Raw genomic sequence first — 17397 nt, forward strand, 5'->3', positions numbered from 1 at the left:
AGGGCACTTCTAGACAACACATCCATAAGTATGACCAAATTCCTCTATGAACGGATAGTGACTCGGTTCGGCATACCCCTACAGTTAACAAGTGACAGAGGAGTCCTCTTTGTAAACCAGGCAATCCGAACAATGTCATGACCCGCAAATGACATACAAATCAATCTATTTTAATGCATATATAATATGTTAAAAATTATAGAGACCTTATCCATGCTAATCAATATATAGTTTATATTATTGTTATAATAAAAACCATCAAATATATATATATATATATATATATATATATATATACAATTGAAATATAAAATAATACATTACAAGGAAAATAGAAATAGATACATAATAGTATAATACAATTATAATAATAGTTCACATTAATTAATATTATTAAATAATAATAATGATAATAACTAACAAATTGAAAGAGTGCAACTAAGAGTCACAACTAGATCTTCTTGACTCATGTATTTGAAGGGAAGATATATAATCAAATTAGTATAAGATAATCAGGGCAGGGAAGAAGATAGAGATCAAACAATACAACTATATTACTTGGAAGAATAGCTTGTAAGGAAAGTGCAACATGCTAGGGAAATAACGTGGACCAAACATAGATTGAGGAGGACAAAAGTATAATCGAGTGGGAAGTTAAATTGAGAAAAGCCAGAGTAATAAATAGAGAATGATTTATCATATCTGACACACTATCAACTCAATGGACATATCATAAGGAGGGAAAAGTTTAAGTTAAGAATAAAACCAAACATCCCTCAGCCGATGTTGACCCAGAATAGATTTTCGAGAACTAAAAACATTTGGCTATACACAGGCAGTAATAAGAGCTATTCTTTTTCTACAATAAGAAAATAAGATAGCAGAACACAAAGGAGCAATTATGTGATAACATAAGAAAGGAGGGAGCCAAGCAAATAGATTCGAATAAGCCAAGACATAAATGGGAAGAAATATTAGCAGCGAATAAAGATCCAGGCACTAAGTATTGACAGTGAGTAAGATCATGACAGCATAGGCAGCGGACAAGGAGGGAAATAAATAAAACAAGAAACGAATAAAGCAGTCAATTGGTTAATAACAATGCATGGAGAGAGAAGACTAAAACAAGATAGTGACATCATAATCCATGTGATAGATTGGACAAGATCATAACTAAGCGATAGAATATACTGTAATCACAGAGAGCAATAAAGGGGGAAGCAAAGACAGAAATATTAAGTGGAGGATAAGGAGTGATCAGAACTCACAAAGCATGTGCATGTATAAAACATAACAGTGATCCCTGAGTGATGATTTAGTCCTTTAGATAAGAAGATAATAATATTAAACAAATACTATATCAGTGAAGAGATTATAATCATCACAGAGATATGGTGCCCAACCTCTTTTTAGTGGAGGCAGTAAAAAGAATCATATGCTGATGAAAGGTTATGACTCCAAATCTAAGAACTAGAGGCATATGTTTTATTTATGTTGCAGAAATAAATGTAATTATGTAATAGAGAAAATTATCAATCTAAGATTGATAATTATGTGAGATAAGAACTATATATAGTTCTTATAGAGACCAAGTTAATCTTGGTAGAGCGCATATATTGTGGATGTTGAATTTCTCATAAAGAGAACTTAGAGACTAGAAGACATTCTTACTTGAATGTCAGGATTCTATATAGGAATCCCAGAGAGAGATTTGTAGAGAATCTCTTAGAGACAATATATATTGTAGTGGTTAAACATATGCATATGTTTGATATAAGAGACTTAGTTAGAGGTGGGATCTCTGCCAAGTAGTGTTGTCAGAGATTCCAAAGAGGCCTAAGAAAGATGCTATTTGTATGATAATTATCTTATTGAGATATAATTCTCACTAGAGAGTTAGGTGATTTGAGAAGAGTATCTTCCGAAGGATTAGGAAGGGTAGCGAGGGTAGTATTTAGATTAATATTTATTTAGTTCAATATTTCTAATATGTTTATATACATTTTTTTCTATGTTATATTGATGAATGGTTGTAGGTTACAACATTCAACCTTAATCCGGAAGAGGGCGCATTACAAACAATGTCAAGCGAGTACAAAATGTTCTATTCCTTTTCCATTCTATACTACCCCAGGGCCAATGGTCAAGTGGACGCCACGAACGAAGTTTTGTAACTATTTTGTGTAACACTTGTGGAGTGGAAAGAGGAGATTAGGAGGAGAGACTTCCATCAGTCTTATGGGCTTACAGGACTACTTACAAGGCCATCACTGGGCAGACCCCTTTTCACTTAATGTGTGGGTAGGAGGTTGTGATGCTAGTGGAATATGCAGTACACAGTCTAAGAGTAGTAGTTGAATACAAGCTAAGGGATATAGAGAGTTTAAGAGAACGGTTAAATGCTTTAATAAAATAGGATGAAAGGAGGACTATGGCTCAATGGGCTACTGAAGTGGCACAAGGGAGACAAATTTTTTGGCATGATAAACATTTGAAGAAAATGAATTTTAAACAGTGGTAGTTGGTACTCAAGTGTAATGGCAAAAATGAAATAAAACCAGGTAAGTTCAAAGTAAGATGGCTGGGCCCATATAGGATAATGAAAGTAAGGGAAAATGAAGCAATAAAGTTGTCAACCTTAGATAATAGCTCTCTCAAAGACCTAGTCAATGGGTCTAAGATGAAACCTTATAAAGACAAGAAAGAGGATTTTTCTATTTACTCTCTAGACATAAAAGAAGGAAGCCAGGCAGAGGAAATAAAGGAAGACATGATAAAAATAAAAGAAGGGAGGACTAAAGAGGGAATACTAAAATCAAAAGGAAAACACAACCCTAACAATGCCTCTTTATATGTAAAAAGGAGCGCTCAAGTGAAAGGAATTGTGACATGCGACAGAGTTGGAGTACCCATTATTGTGGTACAAAAGGCATTATGTGTAGGTACTAGTATGAAATTGAGCTGGAGTATGAAGAACAACCTTAATAGGCAAATATGATGTATGTTGTAATGACAGGATACTTGGAAGAGTGGGAATAATGAAGGTAGGAGAGCGAGGGGTAAAGAAAGGAAGGGAACTTGGAACAAGCATATAAGTACGAGCTCCAAGCGTGCGCCGTGAAGACCGTGTACGAAATTAAACTCCAACTGTGCCCTGTGGAGATTGTGTCCGAAGAAGGGAAGCAAGTGGAGGCCTCGTATGGGTGCAAGCCCCAAGTGTACGCAATACCCGTGTACGAAGAAGAGCATCAAGCCGTGTACGAATAACTAGCGTATGAAGAACAACAAGCCGTGTATGAACAATAAGCCTACAAAGAGGAAGCCACATATGGGTAGACTACAAGATCAGAAGTGTACGACGACCGCAAGGAGCAAGAAAAATTTGGAAGGGGATGAGTAGGGGTACAAAAAAAATTAACCATAAGGGTACGCGTGGGAGCTTTCATAGTCGATTGATAGGATTTTACGTATCAGAGTAGAGTAAGGAATGACATTTTCGTGAAAAATAGTAAGGAGTGGCGTGAAGAGTGGCGAGAGAAGAGGTGAAACTGTACCAAGGAACATTCAAGCAACATCTCGAGACAACAAACCGTTGGAATATAGAGAGACTTAAAGCCACTTGGAGACATGCGCACTTCCCTAAGATGGCGAAGACAAGCATTGGGAACCCATGAAGAGGGAAAGTCATCGATTCAAAAAAGACCAAGGTTTTGCAGGTGAGAAAAATGGCTACAAAGAAGGATAAGGGGAAGAATGCAGAATATTACAACTCCCAACATCACATTCAAAAGTGTAGTAGGGAGCGAGTGTCGGACATGGTGGGAGAATGCAAAGGAGAACCATATGCTCAAGGAGGCATTACAAAAAGCAGAGATAGATAAAATAATTTATATGCCCATTTTTGGTTTAAAGGAATTTGACTTTGTGTTGTGAACCATGCTTGTTGGATACGACAAGAAGGGGCATAAGTCTATAATTCAATATTTTCAGCAAACCCTCACTATCTCATATTCTCCAAAAGAGATAAATAAAGTAGTTGGCACCCCCAACAAAGGGCACGATGTAACAAAAATCGCAAAGATGACAATGGAAGAGAAGGAGAAATGGCTTTGCTTGATGTGTAGGGATGATCTTTCAAAACTAGAATGGAAGAACATTCTAAGTAAGAATAACAACTGTGGTTGAAGAAAATATTCATATTGTAGACCTAGTGAAGAGAAAACTTATTGGTGGTAGTCGCACGTCTGATATTGCCATCTAGATGCTACCCATAGTAAATGGACTGAATATGGGAAGGGTTTACAACTAGGCACAAGTTTTGTTAGATTTTTTTGTTAAACATAAAGCTTTCTACATGCCCATCATGCCATAGCATTATTCTTGGAAGCATTTCGAACACAAGTAGCCCCAGAGCATAGGAGGATGCTCGTACCAGCAAGCAGGGTGGAACCCTATAAACCAGCCATGGCATATTGGTTTCATCTTGATGTCTTTGGAATAGTGCCTGGAGAGGGAGAGCCTAGGAAAAAGAAACTAATGCAAATTGCAGTACTTGACATTTTTGTTCAAGCGCATACCACAAATGGAGAAGATGAGAACTAGATGGAGAAGAGACCACTATAGGGGCATCTTTTTTTGATGAATCAGACAAAGAAGGTGGCGGTACAGTAGGTCGTACAAAGGAAGGAGGGCAGGAAGGAGGTCGTACAATTGCTTATTGTCAATAACTCTGTACAGCTAGTACAGGGAATACTAGTACGAAGGATGTTACAGAGGGGGCTAGTATGGGAGAGACTAGTACAAATATTGATGGTGTTGGTATGATGGGGAATATGGAGACTGTAGGAGTCCATACAGAAGAGGGTATGTAAATAGGTTGACAACTACTTCCTCAATTGGGTGTGAAACACATTTCCATTCCAGGGAATTTCTTTTCTCCGGGCTAATTGCCTAACACTAAGATGATAGATCTTCGATGCCACTGGAAGGGTGCACATAGCATTAGATTAGCAACACCAGAAGGTACCGAGGTGGCTGAACCAATTGCCTTGCTAGTTCAATTTACTGGCAAGGAGGAAGTACAGGGGGAGAAGTTCATGGAGAGAACAAGTACAGGTACGCCAGTAGCACAAGATGAGGACACACTGCTATTGGCAGAGGCAGATAATTTGTTGGGAAAATTTGAAATGATACCTCCCTTTTTACCAACTCCGTTGGAAAAAGAGATAGAAGATTGAATGGAACCTCACAAGGAGCCCTTAGAACCAGTAGCAGGAATGGCAACACCTTCATTTGAAGAAAAAAGCTGAAAACTTCCTTAAGGAGTTACAGGGCATGGAGTGGGCCACTAAGGAGATCACGACATAGGCTTAGGGGTAGAATTTAGAAGGCATCATCAGAGCAGTAGAGTCATTGGTGGCATTTATGCAGACAAACTGCTATACGACTTGGAATTTACTTATGCAGAGTGGAGTTGGGCATGACCATGCCACAGTAATTTGGCAGACTGGACATATTGTTCCTGTGACACTTGAGCAGCCACTTCTCATATAGTCATTGGTCCAGATTGAGGAAGTATTTCGAGGCACCTTCCTAGCACTGCAGCAGGAAAAGGACTTGACTAGTGACTGGAAGAAGAAAAGGAATTGACAAGCCGAAAGGAAGCAAAATGGCAAGCTGCAAAAGCAACTCTAGAAGCCAAATCGATGGAAGTAGAAAACGATAGAATGGATGCCTTGTGTCTACTTCAAGGAGTTTGAGCTAAGCACATGGTTGTGGAGCGAGTGTTACAACATATCCATGAATGGGCCTTCAGTCTAGGGACGTCTTCCCAACGTACTTCTTGAAATATAGTAGATTTTGTTTTTTGCTAGGTAGTTGTTTGGAAGACGACTTCTTTTTTTGGGGGGATAGATGTAGGCCTAATAATACAATGTTGTAATTAAGGATAGTTAGTTTGAGGTTGGGTAGTTGTTGGTGAGGGGAAGTGTCGGTTGGTCTGCATAACCAACCAAACTGTATGTAAGAACTTTGGAATATGAATGATGTACTTGTTTTTTTCGGTAATTAATAAAATAGATGGTTTCCCTCACATACATTGGTACATATGATAATTGTATTAAATCTTCTATTGATTTCTGTACACTTGAATGTATGTTATATTATTCTAGTTGATATCCATTCTACATGTCTATTCACTTGTGCTTTTCCTTTCATCATTCCTTCCAACCTTAATGTTTATTCTTTGATATTATTTTACTGTTTTTGGATGTATCTGAAATACTCTACTTGTCTTTGAATGATTATTATATTGTTGTACATTTCAAATATAATGATTGCTCCGGTTATGCTTGTTTGTATTCACTACGTTCTTAATCATTTGATCAAACTATCATTTATTCAAAATTGTTTTTGATCACCAACTTGCAGTTCACGATTCTATTCTTGTTGCTACCTGAATGTGATATCTGATTCTTGTTGACCAGTGGGTAATATATGTCTTGTATTTATTATCGTTATTATCTATCTTGGGGTTGGAGTCTTTTTCTCCTTAGTGTTCAAAATCTATTTAGTCTGTAGTCTTTCATATAAATTAAACTTTGGTTTGTTAATATTAATAATTATCTAATGATCTTGATATGAGAATATATTACAAAATTTTAATTTAGAACGATCAAATATTATAATGATTAGAATATATTTTATTTATTATTTATCTATATTATAATCATAGCTTATTATTCATTTTAATATTCTACTAACATTATTATTTATCTATGAATAATATATTATATTACTAAATTAATATAGTATATTATATTAAATAATAAATTGTATTATAATACTATTATGTTCATTTATTAGTATTTAATATTATTTTTTAGTTTATCAACTTATTTATATTATTTATTGTTAAATTTTATTCGAGAAAATGGGACATTACATTATATTATCTTGCCACTGAGACTTTAAAAAACAAAGTGATTGTAATAACCAATATATTGAATATATAGAGTTTACAAATGCTATAAAAAGTGTTAAATAAAAAACAAAGTTGTCTAAATTGAAATTTTGTCTAAAAGTAGACTAGATTAAGATAACTAAGCATCAAGCATAAATGACCATTAATTAAGGTTCTAGAACAACGAGCTAAATATATTAAAAGCCTAGGTTACTAAAAATATTCTCATATCAACTATCCTGCAGAAGACTGTACATGTCTTGTGCTCATAAACCTTTCAGAACATTCTGCTACTATTGAGAACTTCCGAAGATATGCAGATATCAATGACTAAGAGTAGCCAAAAAATAGAGCAGATTGTCCCCTTCTTTGGAATGGTTTGCAATAAGAGAGAAGAGCCAACCACTGATTCTGCTACTGAGATGAGTCTGTAATGAACCTTCCCAGAATTTGCAAAGCCACTAATCAGAAATTATCACAAAACTTCCAACCTCATGTTGGATAATTGAATTGTCCTTCCCTGGAAACATATACACACTGAGAGCAGTTGTTACGATTTAGAGAAAAAATCAGCAAACCCTCCAAACTTTTGCAGTGAGCTGGATGCCCCATAACAAACTGCAAGATCCTGTGATTTGAAGATCAAAAAGTATTGGTTTTAAAAAAAAATGGTAAAAACCTACCAGACAAATTTTGAGGAAAAGGTAATTAACAGAAATGATTGTATTATCCAATATACCGGTTATATAGAGTTTACAAATGCTATAAAAATCACTAATTAAAAAGCAAACTTGTCTAAATAAGATGTCAAAAAATAGACCAGATTATGCTAACTATAGTGTAACAATTTAGCATAAGATGACCATTAAGTAAGGCTGTAGAATAATGAGTGGAATATAGAAAGAACCTAAGATACTAAAAATGCTCTAATAGCTAGCAGATTATGAATGTGGTGATCTGAAACAATAGATGAGATTGTATTCTATATTTTTTGGCTTCTTCTAGATGTGGTGTTTGAGTTACTAAATTAGACTACTATTTGTTGTGGTGATTAGAGTTGCCATTGCTGTTAAGGGTAAGGGTAACATCATTTATGATGTCTGCTGTTATTGGTTTAAAATCAACACACTTAGACATAAATTATGACTTTTATAAGGTGCTGTTTGATTAAATTTTTCTGTTTTCTGCATTCATATAATATCTAGGGTCTGGTTTAGCAGTAGATTATTTCATATCTGATTCAAATTTCGAGAAGTACTCATTATCAATTCCTTCAATTGCATATTGCTGTCTAGGATTTCGTAAGTATTCAATTCCAGGTACTTATACAAAAAAATCACAAAAAATCATCCAGGTTTGCTCTAAGCATTTCCTTTCAGCATCTCAATCATATGCTGGGCGATTTTTTGAAGCAAAAAATCATGAATTTTACTTGTTGCATTTTTGTCAAAATTTTTCCAAAAAGCTCAACGAGTCTTTGGCAAAAACTCAGCTACATCAATTGTTTGGGTTTTCTCACATCTGATGCCTTGTGCAGCTTGCCATCACTGCCCCTCCAATCTGTTGGGTCTCCACTCCGAAATCCCCATTACTTATTGGATCTCTTATCATATGAAAACATTGGTTACAATGATTGGATCTGGGAGTCGAGACCAGAATTGTGAAGTTAGACAACTAATAGTATCATTATCATAACATCAGTGATCAATGATGAAATATCATGCTGTCAGTTTCAAGGATTCAAATGTGACTATTAGAGATTTAGCACCTCTTCCAAAGTTTTAACTTTTAACTTTTAACTAGATCAGGGAAGAGGATGATTTAAAGTGTTGTAATATGCTATTTACAAATTTTGTCAAATCATGATGATGCTTAAAGGCAATCATCATGAATTCAGAATAGTTATCAGGCAAACTATTATATTGGGATGTCACATGAGGATGCAATTTTGTACACAATTTGCATCCAAATCAATCAAATTTAATAGAGAACACAGTTTGAGTCATATATGGACTCATTGGATACATCTTGTCATTGAGTTTTAAAAAAAAGAAGTGCTTCTAATAAGCTTGAAGCAATTTCTTAAGTTGCCGAGTTTTTGTTTAATGTTTGCCTAGTTTGAGCTGAATTTTGTTTTTTTTGGGCTGTGCATTCTTACCAAGTCCAAGCTTTCCAACTATGATTTCAATAATCTAATCTTACAAAAAATACACACTTACATTCAATAGGCTCACCTACATTTCGGTTAAACACAATGACAATAAAACTCTAATATCAACACTTACAAATTTTGAGTTTAGTTACCATGATCGATTAATAAAGTAACAGTTTGTCAAATTTATTGATTGTAGCTCATCATTTGTATGATGTCTTTATGTTGTATGTATGCTTTGTGAAGGAATCTTCCCTGCACTTGTTGAGCTCAGATCATTCTCACAGAATAATGTGTAACTACAACTTAGGGTTTATTTAGTACTAGTATATTTAATCATGTGCACTGTGTATTTCAATATGTGGAAGTGTGAGATGAAAAATGAAGAACTTTGGTTGGATGTGAAACAATTCGTCGCTTATTGAATTTTTTAATACTGGAAGTTCCACTGTATTTGTATGTCTAATGTATAAGTATTATTAACTTCTTATCAGTGCATAGTCCAAGGACATCTTTTTTATCATCTCAGTATTATTTTTTTGGTTTGAAATTCTATTCTTGGTTGAGTCTATAATAAAGTGCAAGAAAAATATCCAGTTTGCTTTTCTTGCATAAATATTTCACTGTAGATCTATCTAAATTGAAAATTTTTCTGCAACAGATTTGTATCAGTGTAGGCACCTATATGTGCTTTTGCATTCTTGACTTGGATTGTATTTCAAAGCATATCAGTGACCAGGTGTACGTGACATATCTTGGAACCGTATCAATAACTTGTTTAGTTTGGAGGTCCTGCAGGTGGCTGCATATGGTGATGGTCATGCAACGGTCTATGAATTACTTGATCCTTTAGAGCTTAAACGATGGCAACTACAGGTAAAGTACAACTTGATTTTTAAGTATAGCATGCTACACTTACACGTTTGTTATTACATAATGACTTCTGCATTTTTTTTTTGATTTTGAGATCATTGTTTAGGATATTGCAATCAATTTTCCTATAGATTTCTATGCATGCATATGCTATGCATATTAGTTTGCCAAGGATTGGAACTGACCTTGCTAACATAATTGGTGATTTGGATTATTTCTTTTTAATACAGTTCTTATAATTTGCTTAAAACCAAACCCATATCAGTAGTTTGTTACCATTACTACAGTTTGTTCTCCTTATCCTAGGCACCTTGCATGTGATAACATATCTCAGAGCCAGAGGTATTAATGCACAATAAATTCCTATTTTTGGACTTGCCACTTTTATTTTCCTATAACTCTTTCTCCCTACTATAATGGATTCCAGAAACTTGAAATCTCTAATCTTATATGTATATACTAAATGTTTATTGTGTGAAATACAATACATCTCATTTCTAGAAATATATGATGAGAAAGCTGTATTTCTTAAATGTGTAGTATCTCTTCTCTGAAATAAAATTTAATAATAAACTAATAGAATAAAGCTGAATAAATAAATAAGTAAGAATAAAAATATACTTAGTTACCAGTTCGAAATACGGGTTCGAAGAACTGGTTCGCCGGTATGGCAAAATTTTGGAAAGGGTTTTGGGTTTGTTCGTACAAAAAACATGTAAAAACTGTAAAAAATTATATATATACATATTTATGAAGCCTAGAAGCATAGAGTATCATAAAATCATATGATGTAAACTAAGTTAATCATTTAAACAACAAAAACACCATAGGCATAAACTTTAAACACCTAAGTTGTAATCATAGCATCATGAATAAAGATCATACCATCATATATTTCAATTTTCAAGTTCAACATCAGAGATTCAAAATATTAAAAGGTAAAAGTAAATCATTATCCATGAACATCAACATCAACGTTTTTGTGCAGATGATTCAGATGTTTTTGTGCAGACGTTTTTCCTTACAGCCATCAATGTTTTAACTCCCATCCATCAGCATTTCTGCTCACACAACTGAACTGCTTCTTAAATAGAGTATTCCGCTGTACGGCTTGTGAGAGTCCTGATAACTATTACTTGTCCATTGAGATTTGCCACTACTATGGATGGGTAGTTCAAGTTATATGCAAGAGGTGGGTTTGGAACACATCTTGTGGCATAGCTCGTCAAGTTTTTAAGCTGGGCAAGTGTGGCTCCATTGCTGCAGAAGAAGTTTATCACCTCTGTCACATTGTAGTCATAAAAGAGCCCTAGGTTTAATGCCGCCATTGGATCAATGTGCTCTGATTCATAATCGAACGGTCTTGTAGAATCCCCATATGGGCTTGTCAAAATGGGGATTCTGTTCTTGTTGACCATTGATGCTACTCCACAATTAACAAGAATATAATTAATCTTTAATTACTTAAAGCATACTATATTCTCTCTCGCTCACACACACACACAGACGCACACACACACACAAAATAAAAAATTCATGCACAAACAAACCTAAAACGAACCCGACCCAACCCAAAAATTGTTTTGAGAGAATTTCGAACCCGAATGTCGAACCTGCTTATGAACCAGAATCCGAACTGGCAACTTAGGTTATAATAATGAAATCGTTCATACATGCATGCATGCGTGCATACACACACACATAACTATTCTCATCACACACATATATAACTATTCTCATCATACACATATAAAACTGGTGAAGTAACAAGATTTACATTAGTAATTCTAGTTTATATAGTCTACTAAATAATTATTCACAATTCATTGAAGTTGGTATATTGATAACCTATTCTTCAGTTTCTTGCTATAAATCCTTTTAAGGATAATAGGATGAAGGGAAAGGCCGGAATAGTTCCTCACTAGGTGGGTGAATTGAAGAAAGGCTACAACATATATTTTTGAAAACCATGAGGGCATAGTCCCAAGATGGGTATAAATTTGTCCAGGAAACCTTGAGGGAATCCACTTGTAGATTGGTATCTGGACACTCTATAAGAAGTACTCTTTGTCCTCCTTAGGGTTGAGTTTGGAGAGAAGTAAAAAAGTGGGTTTGAATATGTAAACTGCCAAATATATTATGTATTTTTCATTGTTTTTAATTTTATTAAATTAATTTGATTTAGATGAATTGTCCAAACCCTAGTTGAGAATTTTAAGGTAAATCAAGTAAAATCCTAGTTGGGGACATTACGAGTGGTATCAGAGCACATTCTTGCCATCCTACAAAACAAACCTACCATAATTGCAATCTATGTAGGATTAACTATTCGACCGTTTTCCTTAAATAAATTAAGGATATAATCAAGTAGGCCAACTTTACACCTACACATGTATGTCATGCCCTTTCATTCTTTATCATATTAGGATATGTTATGTTACTGTTTTGGAGATGATCCATATCTAGTTATCGTATTATAGTTCTGATTTTGGATGTTATTGTGCAATGGTAAGCATTAGTTGGACGATGGATGTCTCAGGCAAGTATTTAAAATGTTTTGATATTAATGTTATGTGAAGGCTTACCTTGTTTTAGACATCTGAATTTAGTAATAATAAAATAATATTTGATTTTGAATCTTAATCTTATGTGAATTGTTAATTCAGTAATAAAACAATATTTGATCATTAAATGTGGAACTCAAGGATACAAGGCTATTATGAACATATAATTGGTCTTGAGACTGTTAGAATATTGTAGATGCATATCATTTAAAGACAAAGTGCATTCAGATTTATTTGATTTCCATGTATATTATCTTAATACAATGTGCATTTAATGTTATTGAGATTGGCTGAAAGGGAAATAAAACGAGCCTCAAAAAAATCTATAAAAGACAACAAAGATACCTCAATGAACTGAGAAGCATTTCTTAAGTTAATATTCAACTAGAAATTACTTTCATAATATTAGTAGTGTTGTCCTCAATTTTTGCTTCACAAAATAGGGGCAACCCTATGCAATTTTGAATTTTCTCATGGATTCGTAGGTGCATCCTTTTTTTTTTTTTAAACATATCAATAAGGTGTCATGAGGACAATTCGTTATCCCTGAATTGTACTCTGTGGAGCTCTATCTATGCATTCTTTTGAAATTTTTGGTCAAGTTAAATCTCCAATTGTTTGCTAGTAAGATTTTTTCCTTCTCTGGCTGCAAATACTCTATTTTTGGCAAACTTTTGCATCTTTTCTTTGTTTTTATTTGTGTTGCAAATAATTTTTAGTCTTGTTTGTGTCTTAGGCTAATAGGACTTGGAATCCTGCTTGTCTCGAGCTAACTTAAGTCTAACTCGAAGTTGTCTAGCTCAAGTTATAAAGGAAAATGTGGGGTTTTTCAGGGCAACCACATGTCTTGATTAAAAAACCTCTTAAAAGTAGATTTTTTATTGGCAATTACATGAATAAAATTATATTTAATACTTAAGTGAATTTTGACATCCATTTTAAAATTTCAGCTTATTCTGAGTGGATTTGACCATATCTTTTTATGTTTTATGAAAATTAGCCTATTTTAAGTGTATTCTCATGTTACTTTATTGAAAACTATAGTTAAAATATTAAATTTAATTACATGAGAGACTTTAAATGCATTTAAGTGGGTTTTTATTGTTCATTGCATATATCAACATGCAATCATTATATAATAATAAAAACCCACTTCCAGCAAAATATAAGTCCCAACATCATAACAGTGGACTTCTTAAATGCAATAACACATTTTCATGTGTATAGTGGCTTTTTAGTATGCTTTTGCATATTTATATCTTATTAAATTGACTTAAGTGGAGATTTTGAATCCATTTACACATGTTGCACATGTAAGTTCATTTTTAATGTTTTAATGTATTTAAGTGGAGTTTTTTAAACCTATTACATATGCATTTTTAAAATTGCCATTTAAGTGGACTTTTGAAATCAATTTACATGTCATTATAACATGCAAATACATGGGTAAAAGCACAAATCTATGTCACCTTTTATTGTTAAAATTATCAGACTTTTACTGTGGGTGAAAATTTTAATTTTTTGATATATATATATTCTTAGTCAAATATCTGTTAGTGATTATCTTGTGATATTATAATCAATATCACAGGGAGAGAATATTCATTGAATAATGAAATGTATGCAGGCCATAAAATAGATAGCAGTCTGCTTTACATGTTCTAAGTAATTGCTAACATTGGAAGAGATCAAGTTGACTTTGAATGGAAGTAAAAGATGCAATATATAATGGAAGTAAATGCTGCAATGTATCCACCAAAGTTTGTTTTATAATATGTGTTCATTGGTTTTTAAACTGCAGGCCACAATGGAAATATTTATATCATTGGGGAGTCACTTCCCTGATGGGAAGTGAGTCCATGATATTGCATTCTTCTTTGTAAGAGAGAAGTTTGAGGTGAAAAACCTTGTTTCACCCTCTAGGAGTAGCTATGGTGGATCCACCATTTGACATGGTTCATGGTGGATATCATGTGAGTTACTATTTTGCATATGTGAATTATGTCATGAAAGGTGACGATCTTTCATTGATGTATGTGTGAGGTCACTATTGTAAGGTGATGATCTTACCAATAGCTTGATTTGTTATCATATTAAACTACATTAAGTTGCTGTTCCGAATTGCCGGAAATCATGATAACGAATGTATCATGATAGACTACATTAGGTTGCTGTCCCGGGTTGTGCTGGTAGTCATGATTCTTGTCATGATAGTGATCATGACACCCTTGTTATCTGGTAGACTACATTAAGTTGTTGTCCTGGAGTGCTGGAAATAAGATAACTCATATCCTACTAGGATATAACATATTCTCTTTCTAGACATCACGGGTTTGATGCTAATGCACATACCACAAGAATATGAGATTGATAAATATCATATGGTTGATATTCCTTGTTGAATCATACTTCAGATGGTATTGAAAGATAACATCTATTTTGATGAATATATGCTGATATTCTTAAATATTTCATTCTAGAATATCACATTGAATATATGAGAATTGAACTAAAAATATTGTGTGTCTGCATGAGTATAACAGGGATATGCTAAGTTACCGATTTAGATGGAGATTCCGAAGCAGATGTGGGGATTTTTTTTTGGGGGGGTTGCGGATGTGTATATATGTATGTATGTATGTATGTATGCAAAGAAATGAGATAACTAATTTCAGTCTTGTATTCTTACCTTCAAGATCAAAAGATGATCTACATTGTTTCTTTAAAATATTTTGTTTAGATGCAAAACCCCTAGAAAGTTATTTGTACAAGGTACATAATCTGCAATCCATTTACTTGTTTCAGATTTTAGGCATAGATTAATTAAAAAAAAAAATCCTGCCCTATAATTTGAAGAGAGAATTTCCTGTCACTATTTGTCAGAAAAATGGCACACTTAAAATGCTCTCAAACTTGAAAAGGTTTGCAAAATGTATTTCCATATAAGTTCAACTAGACAGCAGCCCAAAAGAAACACTTGCAAAAAAAACTATTGCAATTCAAAAGGAGTTGTGGAATCAGTTTTGCAAGCCAGTTTTAAGCACTTAACATATAGTATTATTTGGTTGAAGTTTATGCAAACACATCTCTTCAAGCAATATCGTTGTCTTAAGAGGCTTTAGCATGTTTTAAATATGCAATAAGTCCAAGCGTTTTTCTTCAAGAAGTAAATCAGGTTCTTGAGAGGCTTTTATATGTTATGCATTTGGTCTTAGAGCAAAATCACACTCTCACAGCTTAAACGCATGAAGGAAATGGTCATGCAAATGCATGCATTTGACTTGAAAGCCAAATTGCACTCTCTACATGTCATTGCATCTGTTGTTTTTAGATGTAAATGCAAAGTCGGGTTTAGAATGGTTAAATGCAAGTTTAAAATGTGCAAGGCAAATGCATATAACCCTTCTATAGACCAAAATCGACTTTAGAAGGGCCCACCGCATGTCATGTTTTCTTGCCTTGCGTTTAAATGTTATGCACTTACATGTATTTTGACCAAAACTCTACCTCCAAGCCAAAATCTCAGTCTCTAGGAGTGGTTGCATGTATTAAATATGTAATGCATTTACATATCCAAGCCAAAATTGGGTTCTCTCGATGCATTTACATGCAACTCATTTCAAAAAAGAACATGCAATGAAGTTGCATCACTTAAGTTTTTTATTTAGCACATGTCTAATTGATTTATTGAGCGAATATCACTTAAAGGGGTCAAATATCATATTTACACTATATATTTTACATATTATGTGGAAATATGTTCAAAAAGTAACATTTCACTCAAATGTTTTAAAATAAAACATTAAAGTAAATCTCAACGCTAATAAGACTATAAAGTGTATAAAGTCACTTAAGTGAAAAATTAAAAAGCAACTCAGCAATAAATTATAACGTAAAGTGTAGTATAATGACTTAAATCACTCAAGTGATAAAGTAACTTAAAAACATAACTTAAAGTCATTTTAAGTTATGTTTTTCAAAAAGTGCAACTCAACATTAGAATATAAGGTCAATATTTCAAATATGCAATTGAACTTGGAGAACCCAATTTTTGGTACTTAAACCTTGATATCTTTTGACTAATAACTTCAATTAAGGCCTACGAGATATCGAATCGAAGGGAAAACTGAAAGAAAGAGATTGAAGGAAACAAAAAGTCTAAAACAATCTAAACAAACACTAAAAAACATAAAGGGGACTTTGAAGACCTCAAAAATCAAGTGTAAGCTAGCAAACTGAAAAAACGGAAAAGACTTCACGAGATTCTTCAGTAAAACACTTCGTTATATGAATTGGGAACGATCGATTGATCTATCTTGGCCAATCAAATAGTGAATTATCTCAGAGAAACGAGAAACTTAATTGAAAAAGCTTTGTACTGTTACGTACATTTTGTGGTGACAAAATGCAGGACAACAGTAGGTGATGGGGTGCCTATCCCGCATAAGTATTGCTCATATCCCATCACGTAGGGCATGACACTCCAATACAAACAATCTAGTGAAATTTGGTAATGCTAACATTGGGCACGTACTCATCACCTGTTTGGCCCCATCGAATATCACCTCTGCATCCTCGGACCACCTAAAAGCCCTTTTTTTGTGAGATAAGAGGTGCTGCAAGCTGGGAAAACCCCTTCACAAATCTCCTACACTAGGAACACAACCCAAGAAAACCTCTCAAATTTGACACATTCCTTGGTGGCGGGCAATCTAGTATAGCTTGTATCTTCTCTTGATGAACCTTGATACCATTGGTTCCAATGACATGCCCGAAGTACAAAATCTTTGTCAAGGCAAACTTGCACTTAGATTGTTTAGAAAACAGTGAATGCAGCTCCATGATTC

The 17397-nt window shown here is 33.9% G+C and overlaps 1 protein-coding gene across 1 annotated transcript in view; it reads left to right on the top strand.

Moving 5' to 3' along the window:
* Nucleotides 1–17397, top strand: part of SEH1H (Transducin/WD40 repeat-like superfamily protein) — a 233276-nt gene that overhangs the window by 82309 nt on the left and 133570 nt on the right. Inside the window, exon 4 of the mRNA XM_089792422.1 lies at nt 9912–9989. Coding sequence (XP_089648548.1) covers nt 9912–9989 — 78 coding nt within the window. The remainder of the gene's footprint in view (nt 1–9911; nt 9990–17397) is intronic.

This window comes from Cupressus sempervirens, chromosome 7 (assembly GCF_028749045.1).
Source record: "Cupressus sempervirens isolate cs-2001-9-10 chromosome 7, ASM2874904v1, whole genome shotgun sequence".
Lineage (NCBI taxonomy): Eukaryota > Viridiplantae > Streptophyta > Pinopsida > Cupressales > Cupressaceae > Cupressus > Cupressus sempervirens.